This window comes from Protomyctophum parallelum (genome assembly GCF_964188405.1).
Source record: "Protomyctophum parallelum genome assembly, chromosome: 1".
In the NCBI taxonomy this organism is placed as follows: domain Eukaryota; kingdom Metazoa; phylum Chordata; class Actinopteri; order Myctophiformes; family Myctophidae; genus Protomyctophum; species Protomyctophum parallelum.
The window spans coordinates 68328428-68353544 of record NC_139697.1 but is presented as its reverse complement, the minus strand read 5'-3'; the positions used below and the strand labels follow the sequence as shown (position 1 = coordinate 68353544).

At 43.9% G+C, this 25117-nt stretch overlaps 1 protein-coding gene across 1 annotated transcript in view; it reads right to left on the bottom strand.

Moving 5' to 3' along the window:
- igsf9bb (immunoglobulin superfamily, member 9Bb) overlaps positions 1 to 24596 on the bottom strand; it is a 148830-nt gene extending 124234 nt beyond the window's left edge. The window contains exon 1 of the mRNA XM_083764167.1: positions 24359 to 24596. Coding sequence (XP_083620293.1) covers positions 24359 to 24422 — 64 coding nt within the window. The 5' untranslated portion in view covers positions 24423 to 24596. The remainder of the gene's footprint in view (positions 1 to 24358) is intronic.
- Between the last annotated feature and the right edge of the window lie 521 nt (positions 24597 to 25117).

Here is a 25117-nt window from a genome sequence, read left to right as displayed (position 1 = left end):
AAACCTGTTCACAAAGCCATTGTACGCCAATGTACAGTATGTGGTTACAAAGGGCAAGGCCATGGCTACGCCATACTGACTGGGTTCGGATACATACTGTAATTAGCTTGTAGATCTGCTATTTTTCAATAGCTAAATTTTCAAACCAATCTGTGTTTTAAAATGTTGTACATTTTGAAAGTGTGGAATCCTGTATGTGGATTGCCTATCTAAGTATACATTTCAAATCTCTGCGAGTTGATTTTCTTATTGTACTAATGTAAATGGCTTTTTAATGGTTTTGAGTTGTCCATGTTGTCCTGTTTGATTTGAAGTACCTGTATGTTTAATGATATAATAATGTGTAATGTGTATGTGTATGCCCCCAAACACAGATTGGCACACATTAGATTGAAACATTAGATTGGCAGTTGCCACGCCAATATCTTTTCATTCTACTAAGGCTGTAATTTAACAGCGATCCCCATCCAGAGATATTTGAACAATTAAGTACAGTTCACCTTCGTCAGCCAATGATGTGCAAAAAATCAAACAAACATGGGAAACACTGTAGCAATTGGCTATCAATCTGGACGATCACCATCTGTCTCAATAGAACTGATTTGTATTTGCTCAACAACCACAGAATCAATACAAGAAGAATGCTTTATCAAGATGTTATATAATGAACGGGACAGAGTAATCTCTCTTAATATGCCGCTTTGATATTTGATCATGAGAGCCACCCAGCCATCTCTCCCCGAGTCTCCAGCTGCTCAAAAGGGATTTCCTACTCAAGGACACAACCGTGCTCGGGTGGTCACGGACCATAACGTAGTGCCTGTCACGGGCAGTGTGAAGGTAATGCAAGGGATGACTGACAGAGAGAGAGAGGCCGCACAGAAGTCACACTATATAGACAAATTGGAATTCGGATTCTTTTGACGTTCATGTTTCCGCTTCTAAAAATCCCCTTTCTCCGTTTTATGTAACCTTGGTCCAAAAAAACGCACAAAAGATAAAGTCATTACCTATACGATCATTATGTTACACGCTCTTTTGTCTTCGACCTCACGAATAAACCTCGCAAATTAAAAGCAAAGACGTCTAATCCACTGTTGCGGGAGATGACACAGAGCAACCGCAGGCTAAACCTTGCGACTGTGGCAGCAATAATACTTTCATAAATGAGATTATGAGCTACAATTGGATCAGTGGCAGACAAAAAACACAAATCCCATGCTGTTGGCAAAACGTCGCTATCCAATTCTTTTCAGTCAGCAAATTGTGACTGTAGGTACTAGGCAGGGAGACATTTCCAACTGCCTTAAAACATATGTACTTGGCAGTTATTTCCTCCCCCGCATGTCTACTGTACACCTGCGCAGTAACGACAGCTAATGAATTATACCCACTGCAAAACGTCACTTGTATCTGATGCAATGCAAATATAAATTCTGGTACTTGTACAGTACACTGCCATAGAATCACTACTGTATGTCATCCAATGGTCCACAACTCCCAGATATTCCACACACATACAGCACAGTAAATACATCTACAGCGCATACATGCATTATCCAACACCACCCTGCTGCACCGTTATGTTTTGAGCATTACTCTTAAAGGGTCTCTCTCTCTCTCTCTCTCTCTCTCTCTCTCTCTCTCTCCCCTGCCATGCACCCCCTCACCCCCCTTTTGCAGGGGGGAAAGGAGGTGAAATTCCTGGGTTAGAATTTATGAGTAACATGGCTGGGGCTACAGTACGGTGAGGGGTATCTTATGGCTCGAGCCAATGAATGTTTAATGGGGTCTGGAGAAAGTCGGCGTGGAGCGAGCTGACGGTGCATGCTGCATCAGTAGGCCAGCTGTAAGATGAGCCTCAGCGGCAGGACGACGCTGGCCTGGCCAGCTAAGGGTAGTGGAAGGGGAGTGAGATGAGCCTCGGTGCGGCTGCTGCTGCTGAGAGAGAGAGACACATGCCCGGGGTTTCACAAACACTGGCTCGTGGACCCATTATTTATGGGCCGTGAGTCAAATCCGTGAATAAAATATTTTACCCCCTTTCTCCTATACTCAACCCATTTGGCCCCTGAGATCGATTCTACAAATGCCTTCTGAATCCTTTTCTGAGATACCTATTATGTTTCTACATCAGTGGTGCTTAATATTTCATGTCAAGGACCCCAGAAACTACAGTATCTGTAATCGGCCGCCAATCCCCATCTGAAAACATGTTGTTCCAGAGACCCCCAAAGGAGCAAAGATTAAGATTAACACATTTTCACGATTTTTCAAAAATAGCAGGCCTACAAGCATGTAGGTCTGCTATTTTTCAATAGCTAAAGTATAACGTAATGCTTAAAACACCTAAATGGGTTCCCGTTCAGAATGGCTTTAAACAAAAAGAAAAGGGAATGAGACAGAGTACCGTGTTCTGAGACCGTGTACACTACAGTACCGTACGGGACAGCAGCGTAGCCGTCATTTATGTACTGTACACCATTAAATCCTGACTGTTCATTTATACATTGAGAAATATGCAAATCGAGAGATACAAATGGATATATTGTATGCACATTGAACTCTACCAGCTCAGTGGCCTTGTGCTTAGAGTGTCCGCCCCGAGACTGGGAGGTCAGGGTTCAATCCCCGGCCGGGTCATACCAAAGACTCTACAAAATGGGACCCAGTGCCTCCCTGCTTGACACTTGGATTGGGGGTAAGTCCCTGCGACATACTAGCGTCATGTCCAGGAGGTGTACTTGTACATCAAGCTGCCACACGCTACAGAAACAGGAGATAGGCTCCTGCCCTATGGGCCTCATGGCTCGGCAAGGCTACTTACTTACTTACTTACTTACTTACATTGAAGTAGGAACAGCAGGCCGGCCGTTGGCAACTAGGCTACAGTAGTATGTCATTGCCACTCGGATTTGTCTTACGCCTCTATGTTCACTTATGTACCACTTTTCAACCCAATTCGACCTGAGGACGATTCTACAAATGTATTCTAAATCCTGACAGTTTTCTGACAAACCTCATGTTTCTATGTCAGTGTGTAGAAATATGTAGTTCCACCCCCCCCCCCCCCCCCCCAGAAGCAAAGATTTGACTTAAAAACCTTTTTTTAAAGCGCCACATTTTCAGGATTTTTCTAAAATAGCACATCTACAAGCTCGTAGCTTGTATAGATCTGCTATTTTCAAAAGCCAAGTATGACATAATTGCTTAAAACACCAAAAATGTGTTCCGGTCCAGAATGGGGTTGAAATGACGTCTTATTCTTTAAAATAACACTTGAGGAGTTTTGCTGTATCATAGCTCTACCTGTCTACCATAATCACTATACGAACGGTGGCCTATACTATATTGTCAAGCAGCCATAATAATCCTCCTCGCACTGCATCGTCACTTCAGATGAGATGCACCTGTGAACCTTCAGCGGCATCACCTCAGTGACTTGGCTCATCATGGCCAGCTGTCACACTTTGGATGCATTACTGCTGCAGCGCTGGATGGACGGCCAAATGCTGTAGCACATTGTGTACACACTTAAAGGACAACTGCCCCCATTTTCAACCTATCGACATATAATTGGTCTTCACTAATGCTCATTATGCTCTATCTACTCTGCCTCAGAGGAGGGCTGCCTGGGGAGTCGGGACAGTTCAGAAAGCTGCCTGCAGTGCCAGTGACATCATCGTTAGGCAGGCTTTTCTTTTCCCCGAACAAGATAAAATTTTATTATTTAAATGAGAACAATGGCTTCCATTATACTAGCATGCCAACTTTCCAAGAATAGAAAGACTGCAGTTTCTATTAGCTTGGATTCCGCATCGATGATGTCACTGGTAGGCAGATTTCTGAACTGTCCACAGCCCCACTCCGGGTAGACAAAAGTCGTACCGTTCACTATCAATTAAAAAAAACGTACAATATTATGACCATTAGTGAGGACCAGTTATATGAAGATAGGCGGAAAAGGGTGAAGTCGTCCTTTAAGACGACCTCTATAAGTGAGTATTACGAGGCGACGTGCTTCTAAAAACATACAGTGACACTGGTGTCATTTAAAGCAGCTAGCCAATGAGTCACAGACGGCGTGCGCTGACATTGAGATAAAGGACACACTCTATAAAGCCAGATTTATACCTGGTTGAGATATGGGAGAAGACCTTAAGAGGCGACTGTTCATAGCTTTGCTGTGGAGTCAGTATACTGCTGTATGGGGCCGAGTCATGGAGCCTCACAGTAAAACAGGAAAAAGCCCTGGATGGAGTCTACACAAGAATGCATACGCACATGGCACTAGGTGTCACATGGACGGACCGCATCAGAAATGTGGACCCATATGGGGTCCTACCACGGGTCACGGACAAAGTCAGAGAGAGAAGGATGGGGCTGGCAGGGCACTGCGTCAGGCACCCAGAACTTGAGGCAAGTAAATTGACTCTATGGGAGCCAACCCAGGGCAAAGCCAGGAGGGGAAAGAAGCGTACCACCTATACTTCAGCGCGACAGCTTAGCTAACAAGAAACCTGATGTTATATAGGAAATTGTGGAGGGCAGCGATCCAGGAATCCCGAGGTTGGTGTTGGCTGGACCTCACTCTCGCGGTAACTAAACTAGTGCACCCGTGACGTGCGCCGAACATAGCAGATCTACAAGCTCACGACACATTGCAGCGTGGTGCATTGTGAGCTTGTAGACTGGTGTGCGACACAGTCACACAGCTAAATATAAGTCAGGTATAAGTGGTCAGAATTCTATATAATACTGTATATGCATTGTGTAAAGCCAGCTGAAATCAACAATGAGTGAGGACCAACTTAAACCAGCTTATTGTCTTTAAAAGTAAATAGGGAGGAAGGGGAGGTGGACTCTTATCAGCGTTATCAGTGGTGGTGTCGCTGTTAAACAAAGTTATTTTCTGTGTGACAAGGCCAAATGGAAATGACGAGCAAAAGGCAAACCAAGAGACTACATTGTTCCACATGAGAGTGATACAAGATATTAACGCTGGAGACTTGAGGGGCTGACAATTATACCAAAAGATGGACTTTAAACGTTCAGCTGATTAGATCCATTCAGAACGCAGAGCGCCCGCCACGCCCCCCGACAGACGGAGCTATCTTGAGGTTTTCAGCTAAATACTTTCGATTTCTGCGACGTCGTTTTCTTTCTAAAGAGTTCTAACAAGAGTGTTCCCGTGTGAAATAAAACCCGACTTGCATAATTAGTGCTTTATGTGCACAACTATTTTTAATTACTGTGTTGAAATTTGGGGAAACACCTATAAAAGTAATCTAAAACCACTATGCATCCTGCAAAAAAAATATTTTACCAGGTAATCTACAAAAAAAATTCAGTGATAGAGAGGGGGGTTATAATTTAAGACGAGAACTTAACTTCAAAGTACACTGTGTTAAATTAAAATCGAAGAGTATGTGCATCTCAGTTTGTGGAGTCCAATTGTGGAACGCACTAAGTAAGGAGGTGCAACTCAGCCCTAACATTAACCACTTTAGGAGGTCATATAAAACGATTATATTTAGGAGGTATTTAGACGAGGAGGGGCGGTGTTGACGCATTGAGTCAACACAACTGGTTGTCTGTCCTAGCACCTTTGTGGCAATCCAGCCCGTTGTGGGCCTCTGGAAATATATATATATATATATATATATATTATTATTTTTTTGTTAAAGTACCGGTTTTACCAGTTGTATCAATTTTATTTCTGTTATTGCCGAGATTGTTTTTATTTGCTCTATTTTCATGTCTGCCTTTAAGCAACGATAAACCAGGTTGTTATAAATACTAGTCCTTACCCGTTGCGAGATATTTGTCCCCCCCTTGTGGCCGTGGGGGGTACTGCACCCGGGTGCGTTTGTAATTGACTAATAAATTAATTAATAATCATTAACCCTCTAAGACCCGCATTAATTTCTACTTGCAAAAAATTGATTTCAACCTTACTACTACTTTGTACTACTAGGACTAAGACTAAAAAATATGTTAAAAAAAATAAAAAAATAAAGTTTGATGAAAAATTTATAATAATTATATAATAATATAATAAATTAATAATTTACATTTGGGGGATATCTTTCACAATAATGAATAAAACATGTTCTAGACATTCTAATGATCACAAAAAAACATATATTACAATTATTGTACCTACTTTTATTAGGGTAAAGGTCAAAAGTCTTAGGTTAAAAAACATTCAAAAGTCCAGACATTTTTAATTTGTGTGAATTTCAGCCTCTGTGGGGGGTATTTATATGCAAATATCATGGCATTGCAATGAACATCACTGATTTAGGTGAAAAAAGAACAGAAAAAAATAATAATAATTTAGTAATTAATTAAAATAAAATTGTTGCTAAAAAGCAACGCTGGGTCTTAGAGGGTTAATGTGTCAAATCGAAAAAAGGGCTTCGTTACGCCCTTCATATTCATATGGTCAATGCCTGTGTGAAAAGTGGGAGTGATTGGTGCAGGCAGTAAGGAGCTACGGCAGTGTTTCTGACACACAGACAGACACACAGACACTCAGACATTGTTAGAATTATAGTATGATGATGATGATATGTGTGTACATATGTATATATATATATACTATTAAGTTATATGGGTAAAAGCAAAAGGGGGTAGGGGCATAATAAGTTTAATACTTCACCCTACTCCTTTTCGGACATTGTTAGAGTATTTTCTTTTTTGTTTCAGTGTTGTTTTAAAAAAAAAATAATTATCCCACGATTTTGTAACCCATTTTTCACCCCTGTGTCAATCATCTAATGTGATCCTGGGCTCTACACACCCTCCGCCAACCTAGTCCCCATATATGGGAGACAAGGGGAGAGCAACGGACTTGAACTCATGCTTCCTTCATGCCTGAGTGTCCAAGTTGCTCCTTTACACCTGACAGGGGGAGTTTCCCTGGTTGGACGTGGAAGGAACATGTTATTCCAACCAGTTCCTTTCCCCTCCATCAGGCGCCCCGGCTGGCCAGGGGAGGCAGTTTAGTGACCAGGATTACTGCATGTTTTTTGTGAGGGTATCTACCCTAGGGGACACGGGAAGAACATGCAAACTCCACACAGAAAGGCCCTTTCGCCAACCCCGCCTTCGGGTATGGGCACTGATGACGCGGAGGAGGAAACACGCCACCAGCACCCACAGCGTCCCGAGCGGGAATCGAACCCAGGACCTTCTAGCTGTGAGGCGACAGTACTACCAACTGTTTCAGTGTTTTAATGTATTTGATTTCAAATAATGTTCAATTCATTCATTCATTCAATTTAGGTAAATGATGGATTCTTCACCAAATTTAACTCATCCTTGATGAAACAGAGTTGTTTTAAGTTCTCCTATAAGATGCATTACTTCATGATGAACCTTTGATCCTCGCTCTGGGTCACATTTTAGAAATATAATAGATATCTGCCACGGTGCCATCTACAGTAGGAGTTATTGATTCAAATTCCTACTGTCCACTACTGTCTCTACAGGTCCCTGCAGTGCTCACTCATTGGAATAACGCCTTCTCTGTCCACATGGGGGGGAAAGGATTCATCTGTCTTTCCATGTGCTATCCAATTGCAAGTCCCGACCCACACAGGTGTGGAATTGTGTGTCAATGAGCCAATTATCAATTCAATTAATTGTGAAGTGAGCAGTGCCTTTCATGTCATAACAACATGATGTCCAATCATGTGAGCACATTCCATGCTCAAGATGGACAACTTCAAGAAATTGCAAAGTGTGCGTGCATGCCTTGGAGTACAGTATATATTAATAGAGACGGCGCCCGAGTACTCCTCCCATCCACTTGCATTGAGTTGCTCAAAAGCGCATGAAGCGATTTCACTCCTCCTTCCGAACAGAGTGCATTCTGGGATGGATTGAGGCCAAACACATGAACACGCTGGCCGTTGACTATCATTGCACGCGTTCACGTATATGAAACAGCGTTCACGTGTCATCATGAACGTGCACAATGATAGTCAACGGACCAGCGCGTTCACGTGTTTGGCCCAGCGCTGCAATACCAAAATTCGGCCACTATGTCCATTCCGCCTCAGCCAGGGTTTCCTCCGCGGGTGCCGTCTCTATTAATATATACTCTAAGGTGCATGCCGCCATGGGGACATAGAGGGCATTTCATAACTGGCGGGGACTGATTTGGGGCTGACTTGCAAAAATGTGCGGATTTTTCTGCATCCACGTTGCAACCAAGTTTAACAGCTCTTTATAGCCTCTGATTTCAAGGTCTCTGCAGGTCTCTACACGGTGCTAATGCTTTTTCCTCCTACATTTACATTTTTTCTTCCTCTCAAAAGTGGAGGGGACATGCCCCCCCCCCCACCCCCCACCCCGCAACTGCTCACATGCCCCCAACACAGTTCGTGCATTGCAGCAGCTGTGACCTACACCTGCAGCAACGTGGCGAAGGTGGGTTTGGATCAGGCACGTGTACACAGACATCAAAGGGGGCTTTAGCCCCTGCCCTTTTACCCTTTTGTAAAACAACTGCCCTCTCCAGACCATGAATGCAGCATTTACTATATGGTGAAAGAAATGCAGCAAATGCTCCTCCTCTCCTTTCCATGCCATACCCGAGAAATTGCTTTTTTTCTGAAAATCTCCTGATCGTGAACGCAGCATTTTGCGCTGAAAGAAATCCATGTCATCGCCACATCTCCAGTAGCCAACGAGAGCGGATGTCGCGCCCCGGAAAATAGCAGATCTACAAGCTCTTAATGCGTCGCAGTGCGACGCATTGAGAGCTTGTAGATCGGCTAGCAAGAAAAGCCTTGAATATTTGATTTCTCCCAAGAGCCAACTAAACTGGTGTACCATGTTGGCAGATTCCTTTCATCTAGTGGTTTTCTGTTCTGAAAATTGTTGTAAGATCATTTATTAATGTACCTTAATTTTTTTTGACTGAAGCAGACAGGATTCAGCGCTTTTTTGAGATACAGTAGCCTTGCCGAGCCATGAGGCCCATAGGGCAGGAGCCTATCTCCTGTTTCTGTAGCGTGAGGCAGCTCAATGTACAAGTACACCCCCTGGACATGACGCTAGTATGTCGCAGGGACTTACACCCAATCCAACCCTTGATGCTGAGTGTCAAACAGAGAGGCACTGGGTCCCATTTTTAGAGTCTTTGGTATGACGCGGCCGGGGATCGAACCCCAACCTCCCAGTCTCAGGACACTCTAACCACAAGGCCACTGAGCTGGTTTTTTGAGATACGTTGTAGAACATTTGAATAACATTAACAACACAGTATTGCCATTTACCATAACGTAAAGCTGATTTAGATAAGTTGTCGCGAACGCAGTGATTGCGAATGCAATGAGCACTAACTATGAGACCCTGCAGATCATGTCTGGGTGTGTGTCCGTCCCGCTGTGACACCACCTGCCCGCCACCAGAGGGCGCAGCTGTAGCACTCACACACACACACACACACACACACACACACACACACAGTAGAAAACTTACAAAAATTACTAACTAAAAAGAAAAGAAAAAGTACGTAATTTATTAAAATAGTTGTTATTGCAATTTACGAGCTGCGTTCGCTTCCCGCGTTTGCGCGTCTTACTTGTATTATTCAAATAATCCCTCCAAAGTCTTTGATTATGTGTGTCAAATGTCATATAAATGTTCTCTTTCTTCACCCCATTCAACCGTTATCACCCGATAATCAAGAAAATGTTCGTAATCAGCAGCTTAGAAATAGCATCCGGAAGAGAAACTATGGGAGCGTTTTGCTTTTTGTGTCACTGACGTCAATGACGGAGGCGCGCCGTGTCTGGTGGCCTTGAGCCACCGAGTCGCCGTGCCGAAAGGCCACCAGACCCGACTCAGCGCTGTCCAAGATACGTCCCGATAGGCAGAGAATAGTATATATTAGTAGCCCCTAGTTTCCATGCACCGACAATAGAGTTGGAAATGACACGTTCAGCAGGGGTAGTCCTTGACCAGGCTGTGTCTGCACCGCCACCCTGCATGCGTGCAGTCCGGGAGAATACAGCCAAACACCACAATGTCTAGTATGCCAGTATGGCCATATTGGCCGTATTCCAACGTCCTGATAACGGTTGATGTTGTATATTTAATACAGTGATAACGGGTGAATCGGCTGCTTTCTTGCTGCATGGTGAAAGACATGCGGCATATTGTGCATTCGGAATTTGGGGTTTCCTGTCACGAGACCCTTGCCATGCACCGCAAGAGCAGATGACGTAAAATGATCTCGGGAGGAAATAAGAAATGCAGTTAATACATCTGGCACAGCAGGTCCTGCAGTGAGAACAGCTCACTCATAAACCCAGTTCATAATGCACATAAACTAGACAGATGGATGTCCATATATACGATGCACTGCAATGTGCTATGTCTGTGCGAACGCACAGCAGACCCTGAGGAAACAAACATCCACCTACTGGGAGATCAGCACAGCAGTCATTTATTTTGCTTGTGCACACCTGTCCTTAGTTGTTGTGACCCATCTATGAGAAATGTCTATAAAAATGGGGTTGGCGCGTTCCGAGTATATTTTGAGTACAGTTGACTATGAAAGGCAAATCTCCACAGGCAAACCTGAGAGCCATTCCTTGCATATACATCAACTCTCACTTTGTTTTGCTCTACCTTCTTCTCCAACTATGCATATTTCTCTTACTTTTACTTACTATTATTATAAAAATAACGAATAAACATTGCATGGATGCACCTGGGACGTATCCTCAGTGATGTATCCCAAGGTCATCGGGGGTTTCGGCTCTCACAACATCATACCCCTCACTCAGGCGACCCAGCCGGGGTGATCAAGTCCCGACTTACATCCCAGTAGCTACACTCGATCAGTTCCATTAGGAAAAGACCAGGGCCACACAGACACAATCCGTTGCTCCGGAACTACTCTGCCGGGACTGGGAGGTAGATCAATCTGGCATGTGGAAGGACTAGGGCCTAGTGGGTTGACTCCTGTCCGAGGCCCTCCTACGTCTCACCAGTTCCACTCCTGCTCTCACCAGGTCCACTCCTGCTCTCCCCAGGTCCAGGACCTGTGCGTTGCACCAGACTCCCAGCACCAGACACTTCATTCAGGAGTTATTTTGTTAGTTATTACTTTTGCATGCAGACATTTAAATGTACTTAACTCTATAATTCTCCCCCCAGGGCGGGTGAGTGGGAGGGTAGATCTGTGTCATTTTCATTTCATGTTTTGTATTGTTCCTTTTCTGTCTTTGTATGTCCTGTATTTTAAAGTAGAAAAAAACCCACAATAAAAAAGTTTCCACCAACTGTGTTCCAGTTCCACCAAGTGTGCTGAAAATAGCAATGGACAAACTCTTTATAATACAATTGGCGGACAGCAGATGGCGCAAATCGTGGTCCTCGTTGACCCCAATATTGCGGCGCGCAGCTGATTTGCAAACTACACACCCCACCTCGCCTCACACCAAAATACAAAACACATGCAGGCTGGGAAATACACAACACTTCACCTCTGGAAATGGATAAGCTGCACACCTCCTGCCAATTCACCTGCCACCCAAAATAGGACCCTAAGGGCTGTATTTTGCGTGTCTTAAGTACCAGGTCTTATTACTTAACTTAAGACCTGGAGGCGTGGTCAATGCTCTTTGGCCACTCAGAATAGCCTCAGAAGACACTCAGATCACGCCTCCAGGTCTTAAGTTAAGTAATAAGACCTGGTACTTGAGACACGCAAAATACAGCCCTTAAGAGTCTAAAAGCCATGGGAACAGCCCCTAGAGAGAGACAACTGGCCCAAGGATGGTCCTCTGTGTCACCAAAATAATCGAGGCACAGGCGGATAGGCCGTGGAGATACCAAAATCTGAAAGTTCATCCTTGTTGAGCACATTTAGAAGGTCTGTATTTTGCGTGTCTTAATTACCAGGTCTTATTCCCTAACTTGAGTAAACTAAAGACCTGGAGGCGTGATCAATGCCATTTGGCTATTCTGAGTGGCCAAAGAGCATTGATCACGCCTCCAGGTCTTTAGTTTACTCAAGTTAGGGAATAAGACCTGGTACTTAAGACACGCAAAATACAGCCCGTGTCATGACAATGAATCTGCTCATTATATTTTGAGAGATAGCTTCTCAAGCAGCCATCTAAACAAAATGTGTTTACACAGCTAACAGCCCATCTACAATAAGCTCACAATATACCATTGTGAGCTTGTAAAACTTGTATTTTGGAAAGCAACACCATCGTACAATCGAGTTTAAATTCAGCAAGAAGCATGATTACAACCACAAGTGTACTTTTGTATACTTTTGTCATCGTACTGTAGGCTTCAAAGGTCTTGTGCATCAAATGTCAGTGTGTGTGATATCACATGGGACAGCAAAGTACAAAGAAGACAACAGTAGAAATGAACAATAAGGGCTGCACAACTATTAATACTGGCTCCAACTTTTTCCAGGTGTATTAAGAGTAAGACCTAAATTAAAACAATAATACAAGTGATGTAATGCCACATGAGGATAAAACAGGAGAAGGAGAGAACAATGGAGCGTAGGCTGGTGTGTTTGTTTAAAGTTGGAGCCAATAAATACTATTAAATCACAGATCGTTGACTCACAACTATCATGTCTTGTTGTAAATCTGTGGAGTATTGGCGCTGTGGGGGAGTTGTCTGCCAAGGTTACAACTGCTGACTAGTGTACGTACTGTATATGGGCCAAGACACCGCTGGAAGGTTGCAGTAGTGTCTGGAGCCATAAAAAAAAAGGATCTAGCAGCGATAGTATGTTTAAGACACACAGGAAGATATCTTATTCCCTCTAGAGTTTTTAGCTGACCCCAGACACACTGATGACTGCCCACAGTACTCTGGGGAATCAAGGGCATGGCACCCCTCAGGACATGAGCCATACATCGCTACTGTACACCACCACTTCCTGCACACTTACAGTAGGTCAGCTTGCCAACGCCACCGTTGCTGCACGCGTCCTAGACTCGTCTCTCCTCCTGGCTCCCAAGCTGTGGAATGACCTCCCTCCCTATAGCTCAGAGCAGGACTGCAGACTCACTCCCCACTTTTCCACCGCAGTCTGAAAACTCACCTCTCCAGACTTTTTTTTTGTTTGCCTCAGATTCTCTGCTATACAGTTTGGTACACTGGCCAGCACGGCCACACTGTTAAGATTCATCATTTCATGTACCTCGGATGAACAGACTACGGACACAGGATCGGATCAACCTTGATGATCAACCCATTAGAACAGTGAAAGCATCTGTGTCATCTTAGACTTTCGTGTTGCGGCTATTCAAAAAATAGCAGATCTACAAGCTCACCGCATGGCACGAACTGACACGCTACATTTGCTATTTTTTACATTTTTTGAAAAGTCTTAAAACTCAGTTCGTGGTTGGTTTAAAACAGCAGTCATGGTTTTCAAATGTTTGTATAATCAACATCAGGTCGTGTTGCGTCTGTGAAATCTGATCTCCTTTATGTTACCAAGTAATTCCTATAGTTTTCTGTTTTTCACGTTTGATGTGTAGAATACTGTATGGCAGCCACAAGCTGCAGTACTACATGGGTGTTGTTCTGCAAACACACACTGCTGCCAAGTTGCCTACAGAACAACTCTACAGTATACAGTATACAGCCCTATATATATATATATATTCCCAATGAAGCCTGCAGGCGCACAAACATAATAATGTTAATCATGTTGTCATATTGCTCATTACTAATGCAATATGTGATGGATTTAGCGTCATCTTTAAGTAAACTGCTCTGAAAAATGGGACCCAGTGCCTCGCTGCTTGGCACTCAGCATCAAGGGTTGGATCGGGGTAATATTAGTCCCTGCGCCATATATACAGTATACTATCAAGCTATATACCTCACGCTACAGAAACAGGAGATATATAGGCTCCTGCCCTGTGCATGGGCCTCCTGGCTCGGCAAGGCTTACTTTAAATAAACAGACTGTCTGTCGTACAGCGTTTTGTGCATTCCAGCATGTCTCGTGATGACGTCTACCTGGTTCGGTCAGTGTCCGTCAGTCCACACACAGTAACGTCTATACCGGTTTAAGCCCTCCGTTGTGCACATTGTAACGTGATTGATTAATTGCATGGCATAATTTGGCACGGTGTTATTTGCACATTGTATCTTGCACAGTATAAAGAAATGCAGAGTCGTGATTTTATTCTTCATTGAGTACATTTTATCTGAAAATCTTTTTTTAAACCATTCTGAACGGTTTTGGTTGTTTTAACTCTTTAGCTATTGAAAAATAGCAGATCTACAAGCTCATAGCGCGCCACCGAGTGGCCCGAACTGGACTGGGTAAAGTGGAAATCAGACCAAGCCTTGCTGTACAGGCTAGCAGACACATATGACTATAATATAACCCTGTTCTAAACAGCTTGGCCTTGTGAAGAATAGTAGGATAATGCACAAGATGGAATCCTCTCGTGATAAGCATTAGGGTCAAGGGAGTACTGGCTTCACATTTCTGCCACAAATCCTCCAAGTAAAGCTGACATAGAGCCCAACTTCACCACCAGAAGTGAAAGACGGCAGTCGGCACTGGCCAAGAGAGCCTATATATATACAGCTCTAATAGTGTAATAGTAATGTTATAACCAGGCCTACCAACTCTCACGCATTCAGCGTGAGACTCACGCATGAGACGTCTTTCACACGCACTCACGCCACACCCACCATTTCTCACGCACGCACAATACGCACGCCGAGGGGGGCATATAATGTGCCAAAAAAAGCCAAGCCGGCTCTCATAACAACAATTTTCTCCGCGCGGCACGCGCCCATGTGTGCGTCCTCACAAATGGCAGAGTAGCCGTTCTGCATGAGATTATGCAGTAGTGTAGTAGGGTAACCTCCAACTCGTCAGCAGGGTCCCTGACTGTGACGCATGGAAATGAGCCATGCAGAGTTTAACATTGCTTCGAAATATTGTGTGTGTGTGTGTGTGTGTGTGTGTGTGTGTGTGTGTGTGTGTGTGTGTGTGTGTGTGTCCCGCATCGCGACTCGTTAGTTCTGTTCAGAGAGAGAGACCACGACTGACTGACTGAGAATGTTCCACTGAGGTGGGTGATTAATTTGTGATGTAGTCTGTTTTATCACATCAGAATACGTTTTTATGTAAACCAATATGGATATTTAATAGAAGACATAGGCACAGGTGCACCATATGACCAATAGGAGACTGACCATCTCTTCACCTAGTGCAACTCTTTCACTAATTTTGTTAAATGCTATTATTCAAAATGTGGGTTATTATTCAGCATCATATGCAGATATCATTTTCTTTTGCAGTTTAAACAAAAACAATATATCCACAAATATGTTGATGTGGCATATACAAATATATGTTCATATAGGCCTATTTTAGGATTTTTTTGAGTGGTGCAACCACTCCCTTTCGGAGCTATGTGTGTGGCTGGCTGGCTGGGTCTGAGCATGAAAACAGCACACCTGCCCGCCCCCCCGGGCGCGTGTGTTCAGGGGGGTCTGGATGTTCTGGGGAGACCCCCGAGGACCCCCACAGAGTTGCATCACTCACTTTTTTTTCTAGGGTTTGATTTCGGTATTCCTCTAAATCAATGTTAAAAAAGGCCAAATCAACATTAAAAAAGGCCACTTTTTTTGCGTCGAGCCTATTAAAACACTAAAGTCTCACTCTTGGCTTTTTCTGAAAGTTGGCAGCCCTGGTTATAACTATATAATAACGGTATAAATAACATTCTTCTCATGTGCGACTCTGGATTCTGTGTGATCACATCTGTCTTCTCCTGTTGTCTTTTTGTTTTCGCTCAATTTATTTCCTTTTTGTCCTATTGTTTTATGTTTATTTTTCTCTCTTCTGTTTGCTTCTCTGTTATGTCCGCCCACCGGATAAGCCATTGGCTTCAGCCTAAACCCTTTTGGTCTCTACAAAAAAATAATAATAATACGACAACATGAATACATGTAATGTTTATTTCATGACCAAAATAAAACTGAACTGAACTGAACTGAACTCAGCTGAACTGAACTGAACTCTATGACACTACAGCTCTCAGGGCCTTGAATGCATCGTATTTTCTCCAGCAGAGTGCACCGAGGTGTCTCGTGTGTGTGTGCGCGCGCGTGTGTATGTGTGTGTGTACTGTGTAGATTAGAAGAGAGAGAGAGAGAGAGAGAGAGAGAGAGAGCACTGCGCTTTACTCCGTGCTGACAGAAAACAGCCACAACACATTAAAAGTACTTTGTTTGTTGTACTTACTAGAAAAGAAGGAGGAGCAGCCACGCATATCCATGATAAGTTCTGGGATAGAAAATTGCACTAAATACTGTTATTCATGACGGTAGCAGCTGCAGCCTCTGCTAGCTAACTAGCAAGCTAACTGCAAGCTAACTAGCTATCCAAATGCTAACCAAAACAAACTGTTGACCAGGGTTGCCACATTTCTTGAATGTGAGAAACAAGCAACCAGGTCTATAAAAATGTTAATAGGCCAGATCAAAGTCTGAAATTCAGAAAAAGTCAGAAAAATTGTCTAAAATAAACAGCTATAGGGCTGACTGTCAAACTTTGTTGGCCAATGTTGTTTTAGAGCAGTGGAAGGACTACCAATATTTTAAAGCAACTTTACAGATTAACAAGTCCATATAATGATTATAATGATCAGACTTGGCAATATATTATATATAATTATACTCCAAGAGCATACAAATGGAACAAAATAGACCCTGATTTTCAGCGTTAAATTAACACTGATGATAGTGTACTCCCAGAGAATGGTATCAAATGGGGGTCTGTGGCCTAATGGGGGTCTGTGGCCATGTTATGCTTTAGCTATTGGGGTCTGTGGCCTAATGGGGGTCTGTGGCCATGTTATGCTTTAGCTATTGGGGTCTGTGGCCTAATGGGGGCTATTGAAAAATAGCAGTTCTCCAATGGCCATACTATAGGCTACTAGTGTGTAAACTGTGTTGTATATGCTATAGGCCCCTCTTATTTAGCTGCTACAGTATTTATTTACTCTTTGAGTGAGAAGTTAAAAATATATATAAGCCTTGAAAAGTCATTGGTTTAAGAAAGCAGGGCTGTCTGTACTACTGTCACTTTGTACCTTGTGCACTGCATAATCATATCGGTGCACAATCCTCACAGAAAAGGCGTGTTTTTATTCCAGTTTAAAAAAATCACTATATCGGTTGCATATCGGTTATTGGTGATTGTTACCCTCTATCGTATCGGTTCTCGTATCGGTCAAAAAATTCCATATCGGTCGGTCTCTAATGCATGGCCCCACCAGTCTCGTCGGTAACGTCGCTGCTGAAATGCATGGCATTGCGAGCAGAAGAAGAAGAAGAAGGGGAAGGTACTGGAAATGTGCGTCGCCAGTAGGGTCACGTTTATAAATTGCAATAACTTAAATGATAACTTGCTCAACTTAATACAACCGAATTCACTCAACGATCCATGCTCAAACAACGGAGTTGTATGAGAATGTGAGGCATCTCTTGCGAACAACCTCTTCCCTCAGTAATGCCGTCGTACGCCCTGCTAATCTGGTGCACTGAACCAAAATGGAGGAAGCTAGGGCCTTGGGGGATTGACAGCAGCCCTCTGTCAATGCTCTCTGCTCCAAATACTAAGTTGATTGACATCTGAAGATTGGTGACTTTTATGTGTGCCATTTGTTGTTTTTAATCAAGCTCAAGGGTGAAGGCCAAGATTGGAACGCATCCACTGTTCCAAATGATATTACCATGTTAACGCACACGACCAACTGTTAAAAACCTAAAGTTACTGAACATGAAAAGAAAGATTGCTACTATCATTACTACTTCCAAGACCAGCACATGGAGACAACGTGCTTAAATATTGACCCGCATTTGCAGTACCGGTACCAATTGCACTGAATACATTGTGAAAAGAGATCAACAATTTAGATTGTGGTGATTCTCGCTCCTAGAGACAACTAATTCCCCACAGTTGTCATAGTTGTGGTGTGGATAATGCCATCCACTTGAGTGTTTTTGAGTACATGGAATCAAAATGTCACAAAGCGACTAAACACCACAGACTTGGACAGTGGGGCATTCATTTAAGCCTACTGCACAAATAGGTCTAGGTCCTAGCTACAGTACAAAGTAGTACTGTAGGTACTACTGTTCTAATACAATTAAGGTGTATTCTACTATGAGCGTGTACAAATGTAACCTTACAGGTCCATTTGCCAGGATCCTTTGTAATTATTTGTTTCTGTAGGCTATACTTATTTGTGTGTGAAAATAATAACATAACAACATAAAGGGTTGGATAACATAGGGATGAATGAACACTGACTATTTTCTTTAAACTGCCTTACTGCAACCCTCACAGCAAGGTTCACCTCCTGACTGTAGTGGATGTGACCGCAATTATTTTGCCAACCCGACTGTTGGGAGCTGTCAATGTCACTTCTCGGCTTGACTGCACACTGGATCAACTCAACTTTTAATTTACAAAGGCAGAATCCATCCCATTGGCGCCGGTAGGGATGGTTATGCTCTGAACGCACTGAATGTTAGTGTACTGGAGGGGTATTTTTAGACTATAGAAACCACTCTCCGTCTGTCAGGCAGTCAGCACTGAGTGTGCAAAATGTTCCAGCGCAAACCAAGATCTGCTCACAGTTCATCACGGGTACACGCTTGCTATAATTTGTGGTGGGGAAAAAAAAGAAGAAGCTATAATTATACCATAGTATATGCAATTTAATCTCAATGCTATTACATTATCTATATTTAGTCTGTTGTTTTAAGTTTGGAAAGATTTTCTTTATTTTATTTTTTTACGAATTATACTGATACTCAGCAGTAGTTTAACTGTTGGCTCATTGTGGAGTTGACAGTTGGAACATTTAAATTCTAAAAATAACTGCCAATTGTAGATTGTTGGGCTTTTCTGGAGAGTTGGCTCTGAGTACAAGAGGCTTTAGGCTGAGAATCGCCCTCTGATGTTTACACGATGCGTGACCTCAATCCAGGAAGCGGAATGCTGCTATTAGAGAAACATAACACTTTGTCTGCAGCCACCGGGCTTGGTGTAAGCCATCGTTCAAATGCTCATCTCCTATAAGGAGAAATGCACACCTACACTACACACTACACACACACGTACACACACACACACACACACACACACACACACACACACACACACACAATGATACCAGTCTGAGAGTGGGGACTTGAGAGAGCAGACAGGAAGTTAGCCTGGCGTTGAAATGCTGAGGGCATGGAAATGGACTCATGGTCAGGAATCCAGATATCTGTTCTCAACAGGTCTATGACGGGACAATGAAAGATCACACCACGGAAGAATATAGAATGGAAATGTCCTAAAATGTCCTTACATTTAATTTCAGATAATGAATCAACACTTTTTGTGTGTTCATTTTATAAAGTTTCCTTTAGTATCCTGGACAGCACTCACCTACCATAGCATAACTAAGGTTCAGCACCCTGGACAGCACTCACCTACCATAGCATAACTAAGGTTCAGCACCCTGGACAGCACTCACCTACCATAGCATAACTAAGGTTCAGCACCCTGGACAGCACTCACCTACCATAGCATAACTAAGGTTCAGCACCCTGGACAGCACTCACCTACCATAGCATAACTAAGGTTCAGCACCCTGGACAGCACTCACCTACCATAGCATAACTAAGGTTCAGCACCCTGGACAGCACTCACCTACCATAGCATAACTAAGGTTCAGCACCCTGGACAGCACTCACCTACCATAGCATAACTAAGGTTCAGCACCCTGGACAGCACTCACCTACTATAGCATAACTAAGGTTCAGTACCCTGGACAGCACTCACCTACCATAGCATAACTAAGGTTCAGTACCCTGGACAGCACTCACCTACCATAGCATAACTAAGGTTCAGCACCCTGGACAGCACTCACCTACCATAGCATAACTAAGGTTCAGCACCCTGGACAGCACTCACCTACTATAGCATAACTAAGGTTCAGTACCCTGGACAGCACTCACCTACCATAGCATAACTAAGGTTCAGTACCATGCACAGCACTCACCTATTCACACATAGCACAACTAACATATAATATACATACAATACATACATAGAATATACATACAATACACTCTCACTGGTCAAAAGGTTTGTTATTGCAGAGAAACCATGCACTGTACTTGTACAACTGACCATAGTGATCTGGAGAAAAAAAGAAGAAAAAAAAGAAAATATACAAGCAAGATTCCGTGAATACATTATCGTACTTTTATACCAGACCCATTGTTCATCACTGTTACAGTGTGCAAACTCTACAATTCCGTTGCTGGGAGGGATTTGTTGTGACTGTTGTTGTAAAGGAGCATGCGTAGCTGCGAGCATGTAGTCCGGGTTCTACTTGCTTTATGTCAGCACTTCTGATGTGATGATCAGTCAATGGCCACATTAAAACCTCCACTCGAGTATCTTAACCACAGGATACAATACGACGAACTCAAGCAGGGCACAGTGTGCTCTGCTTGAGTGCACTATATATATATTCTATAATTTATGGGTACAAATAAGACAGTTAGCTCAAACCCTGAACCCCAAAACAGAGCAAGCCAAGCTGCCTATACAAAAGGCATCATCAACGGTTAAAGTTTCCGTCCTACAGAAGAGAACAACGATGTCTTGGTCAAATGAACCACATGAAACCTATATCGTCACAAGGTGTTGTAAGCTTGTTTTTCTACAAAGAGATGTGGTGTAGAGGGGGTAAATGGCCCTGGGGACGACCCTTGGCCCCTGAAACCTTGGTGTAGAGGGGGTAAATGGCCCTGGGGACGACCCTTGGCCCCTGAAACCTTGCACAGCAGAGATGTGGTGTAGAGGGGGTAACTGGCCCTGGGGACGACCCTTGGCCCCTGAAACCTTGCACAGCAGAGATGTGGTGTAGAGGGGGTAAATGGCCCTGGGGACGACCCTTGGCCCCTGAAACCTTCCACAGCAGCTGGCTTTGTGAGATCACAGAGCGCAGCGGGCTGCACGCTACAGCTTCAAGTTACGCAACTTCAAATCCCGACTCGGAGGAATGCTGTAGTGACACAACATCATTTTAATAGTTTAAAAAGTATTATTGGTAATAGTAATAAATGGCAGACACGTTCACGACCAGACTCAACCGCAGAAAGCATTCTAATTTCTAAGAACTATTTTCAGAATTGTCCCCGCAGTCTAAACCTTTCTTGTTGTCACATTCCTCTGAATTGTGTATCTTAATTTTGTTTAAAAAAAACAGTTCAAAGGTGTGTAGGCTATACTAAGTCTGACTGAATAGATTTAATTTGATTTGATTATGATTTCCCATTTCACGTCAAGGTAAGACTAAGGAGCAAGACACTTAACCCAAACTGCTCTCTGAGTGCAGTATTGATTGTGACGAGTCGACAACTGCGCTTAATAGTTAGGATGGGGTAAACCAGTGGTTCCCAAAGTGGGGTCCGGGGACCTCCAGGGGTCCTTCAGGGAGTTCCAGGGGGTCCCCAGCTAAATGACAGTTTGGAACCAAATGTAACCTTATGGGTCTGTAACTCAGAGAGTGTACTCTCAGATTTAAACTAACAGTGATTTTACAATATAAATTGGGGGTCCCAGAGATAGAAATGCCATTAAATGGGGGTCCGTAGCCTAATGCATGTCAAACTGGGGGTCCTTGAAATTAAACGGTTTGAGAATCACTGCTAGAGCCTTCTCTTATGGTGGTCCCTGGCATATACTGTCTAATGGGGGTCACCGAACCCCATCCAAAAATATGTTGTTCCTGGGGGGACTCCCCGGAAGCAAAGATTTGAGTTAAAAATGTTCGCTCTGAAAGCATATATGTTCAAAGATTTGCACCACATTTTCAGGGTTTAAAAAAAGAAATAGCATACCCATAAGCTCGTAGCGCTATACGAGCTTGTAGATATGCTATTTTTCAATAGCTAAAGTATAACAGTGCTTAAAACACTGGCGTTCCCTGCACCCAGAATGGGTTAAGGACTCCAGATGAAGTCATTATGCTCACTCAGTTCCCAAACATCGACTGCAAACTCTCCACCCGCGCATCTCTCTCACACACACGCAGCCCACATCCACTCACTATACAAGCACCGGGCCGGGCACCGTCTTGGCATTCCATGGCATAATGTATTATCCCGATACTCATGTTCCAGAGTGGCACTTATCTCACAGCTTAGTCATAATTAGTACAGTCTTGATGGAGCCGGCCTGTTAGTGTGGGCACACAGTATGTTCACGTCCTGATTAAAGACACACTGTTCCCTGGGGGGGGAAGAGCCTGCATGTTGAACATATGTGTTAAATGTGCGTGGGTTTAGGGTATAACAAGTGTGTTTGTGGAATGGGAACAGACGGTTGCTGTGGAGCGTACCCTGAACCTCCATTAACACAGCCCACCAGGTCTCTACCTCCTCCTCCCCGCTATATAGTAGCCATGCTGAGAAAGGGCACTTGAAGCATGGAGGGAAGTTATAGTCCAGCCGAGTGTGTGAGGAGAGGAAGACAGTTGGACGGGGCGGGAGATGGCACCGAGGGCAAAGTGATACAGATGGGATGAGTGGCGAGGGCTTACACAGTATGAGTCAACACAGGACAAGGGAGGAGGGACGTATATAAGAGAGAGAGAGAGAGAGAGAGAGAGAGAGAGAGAGAGAGAGAGAGAGAGAGCGAGCAGTTTGGCACAGGTCCAGGGTAATCACTCGCAAAAGTCGGCGATTGCCACCTGCCAGCTTGAGAAAGCGGCACTCAGGCAGAAGGATGCCACCCAGCGAAGCTTTTCTGTCTGTCTGTCTGTCTGTCTGTCTGTCTGTGTGCGTGCGTGCGTGCAACGGAAATCTGAAGCCTGATTTGTACTTATACAGTACTGTAGTTGTAAATTTATTTTAGATGTGCTATTTTTGGGAAAGAACACCGTCGTACAATGGAGTATAAATGTCAAATAAGAAACATACTCGTAAATGTTTGCAATTAGGGTAAATACATATAGTGACTAAACAGCACCCTTTACACAGAGGATGTCTCGGCTACGATGCTGAAGTAACTGTCCCAATTTCCTTCTCCCATTTACTCCACTGTGCGCTCCTCTCCTTTTGTGCTTGCTTCCCTCACTTCCCCCACTCAAAGATGAGTGGTACTGTGTGCGTGCGTGTGCGTTGGGTGGCAGGTGGAGATGTCATGAAAAGTTGGTAGATTGGTCAGAAATAAAACCACTAAAAACGTCACAAGAACGTCCCCCTAGCTCTCTAGCTGTCCTCAAATGTGTTCTGTTCCCCCAGAAGAATGCTGACTGTTGAGGGTTAATTCAATGACAATTAGAGTAGAACAGTAATGACTTAGTGAGACCCATTCATCTTGTGAATATATATCCAATGTCTTTAAGGAAGTTTCTGTCTCAAGAAGAATGGCTGAATATTACTTGTATAACTACATATTATATGGAAAACGTAAAAGGCTGCGTTTGCTACAGCAAGCCAGCACAGGAAGTGCCACAGAAAGTGACTACAGATCATTTTCAGTTTACTGGATTTTTCACCACAATGCAGCTTATTCTTTTATGAAGAAGCCCGCCTCCCTGTGGATGAAATCGGTAGTACGGGGGTACCAAAGGAACAGGTCCCAAGGAACAGGTTTATCCACTCAGCAGTGCTAGAGTAACATTTCAAATGTGTTTAAAATGTGACATACAAGCTCTCAGAAAATATCGGTTTTCAAGTATAATGCCACAGATGTCTAAAAAGCTATAGGCCTAACCACGAAGATGTCTACAAGAGAAAAACTTATTAGCCTACAGGCCATAATATGATATGATATCAAACCAAACCCGACCGAGTAAACTGATGCCTAAATTGACAATAGTCAGTCATTTCCAATCGTTGCCTGAGTCGCACTTATTACGAACAATAAATGTGTTTTCATGTCGAGTGTATAAGAACTATAAGGAAGGTTGTCTTTAGGGGCTATAGTCAAATTAGTTTCTGCATACGTCGTCGTAGCCGGCTATCCATTTAAACCTCATCAGCAATTCGTTTTAGATAGCATTTATTAGCTTACCTGGTGAATCAGCCGGCAACCTTTCTTTAGCAGGTAATTGCGATCAGGTGCGGAAATGCACAAATGCCACAACTTTCATCATAAAAAGTGCGAATATTCTAGGCGCACGGCACAACGCCGTCGCCAAACAACAGGATCAATAAATGTCACATTTTTAAAAAGCACATAAAAACTTGAGCATATAAAAAATAGCTGTTGCAAACAAATTATTGCACTTCAACTCACCTTGAGCTGCCGTTCCTCGGGTGCTGAATACACTTGCTATCAAAGTCGCCACATACCAAATCATAGTACTATTGCCAACCAGAAATAAACCTCATCATATCTCAAAGTGCCCCTTCCGATACAGCTGTCATCGCCCAGTGCGGCCCAGGACGTTTGAATGAGCCGGTATCCTCTTTAATAATCATGCCCTGCACACTTTAATCATCCATATCCCTTCTCGGCTCCCCCTCTCCTCTTCTTTCCTCTCTCGCATCCTTCTCGTCGAGACGGATCACCTGCACCAATGGGACGAACGGCGGCCGACGCCAGATCACGAATCCCGATCGTGAAACCAAGCCTGACAAATCTAAGCCCCATATACTTCGTCGGTAGGGGCGCGCCGCGCAGCCGGAAAAGCGCCGATCTGCAAGCCTTGAAGTCGTGCATTTGGTGCATTTCCGTGGGCTTGCAGATCGGCGCTTTTCGGCTGCGCGGCGACGTCGTACGGACGACGCGTAGACGCCGGCAGGTCCGCCTCCGCGCGCCCCTCATTGGCGAGCGTAGCGCCGGCCTGGGGGCGTGGATTGGTGTGTGCGCGCCGTCGGTCTTCATATACCGTGTGTGTGCGGGACCCAGAAGCCCCAGACGAGATGGTTCAAGGTGAGTTGGAGCGTGGAACCGTATTGGAAGCTGCAGTATCATCATGCGCAATCAAATGACATGAGCAGCAGCCGGCCGGGCTCTACATCCATATGTCGCTCTCTTCCAAAAGCGCTGCCT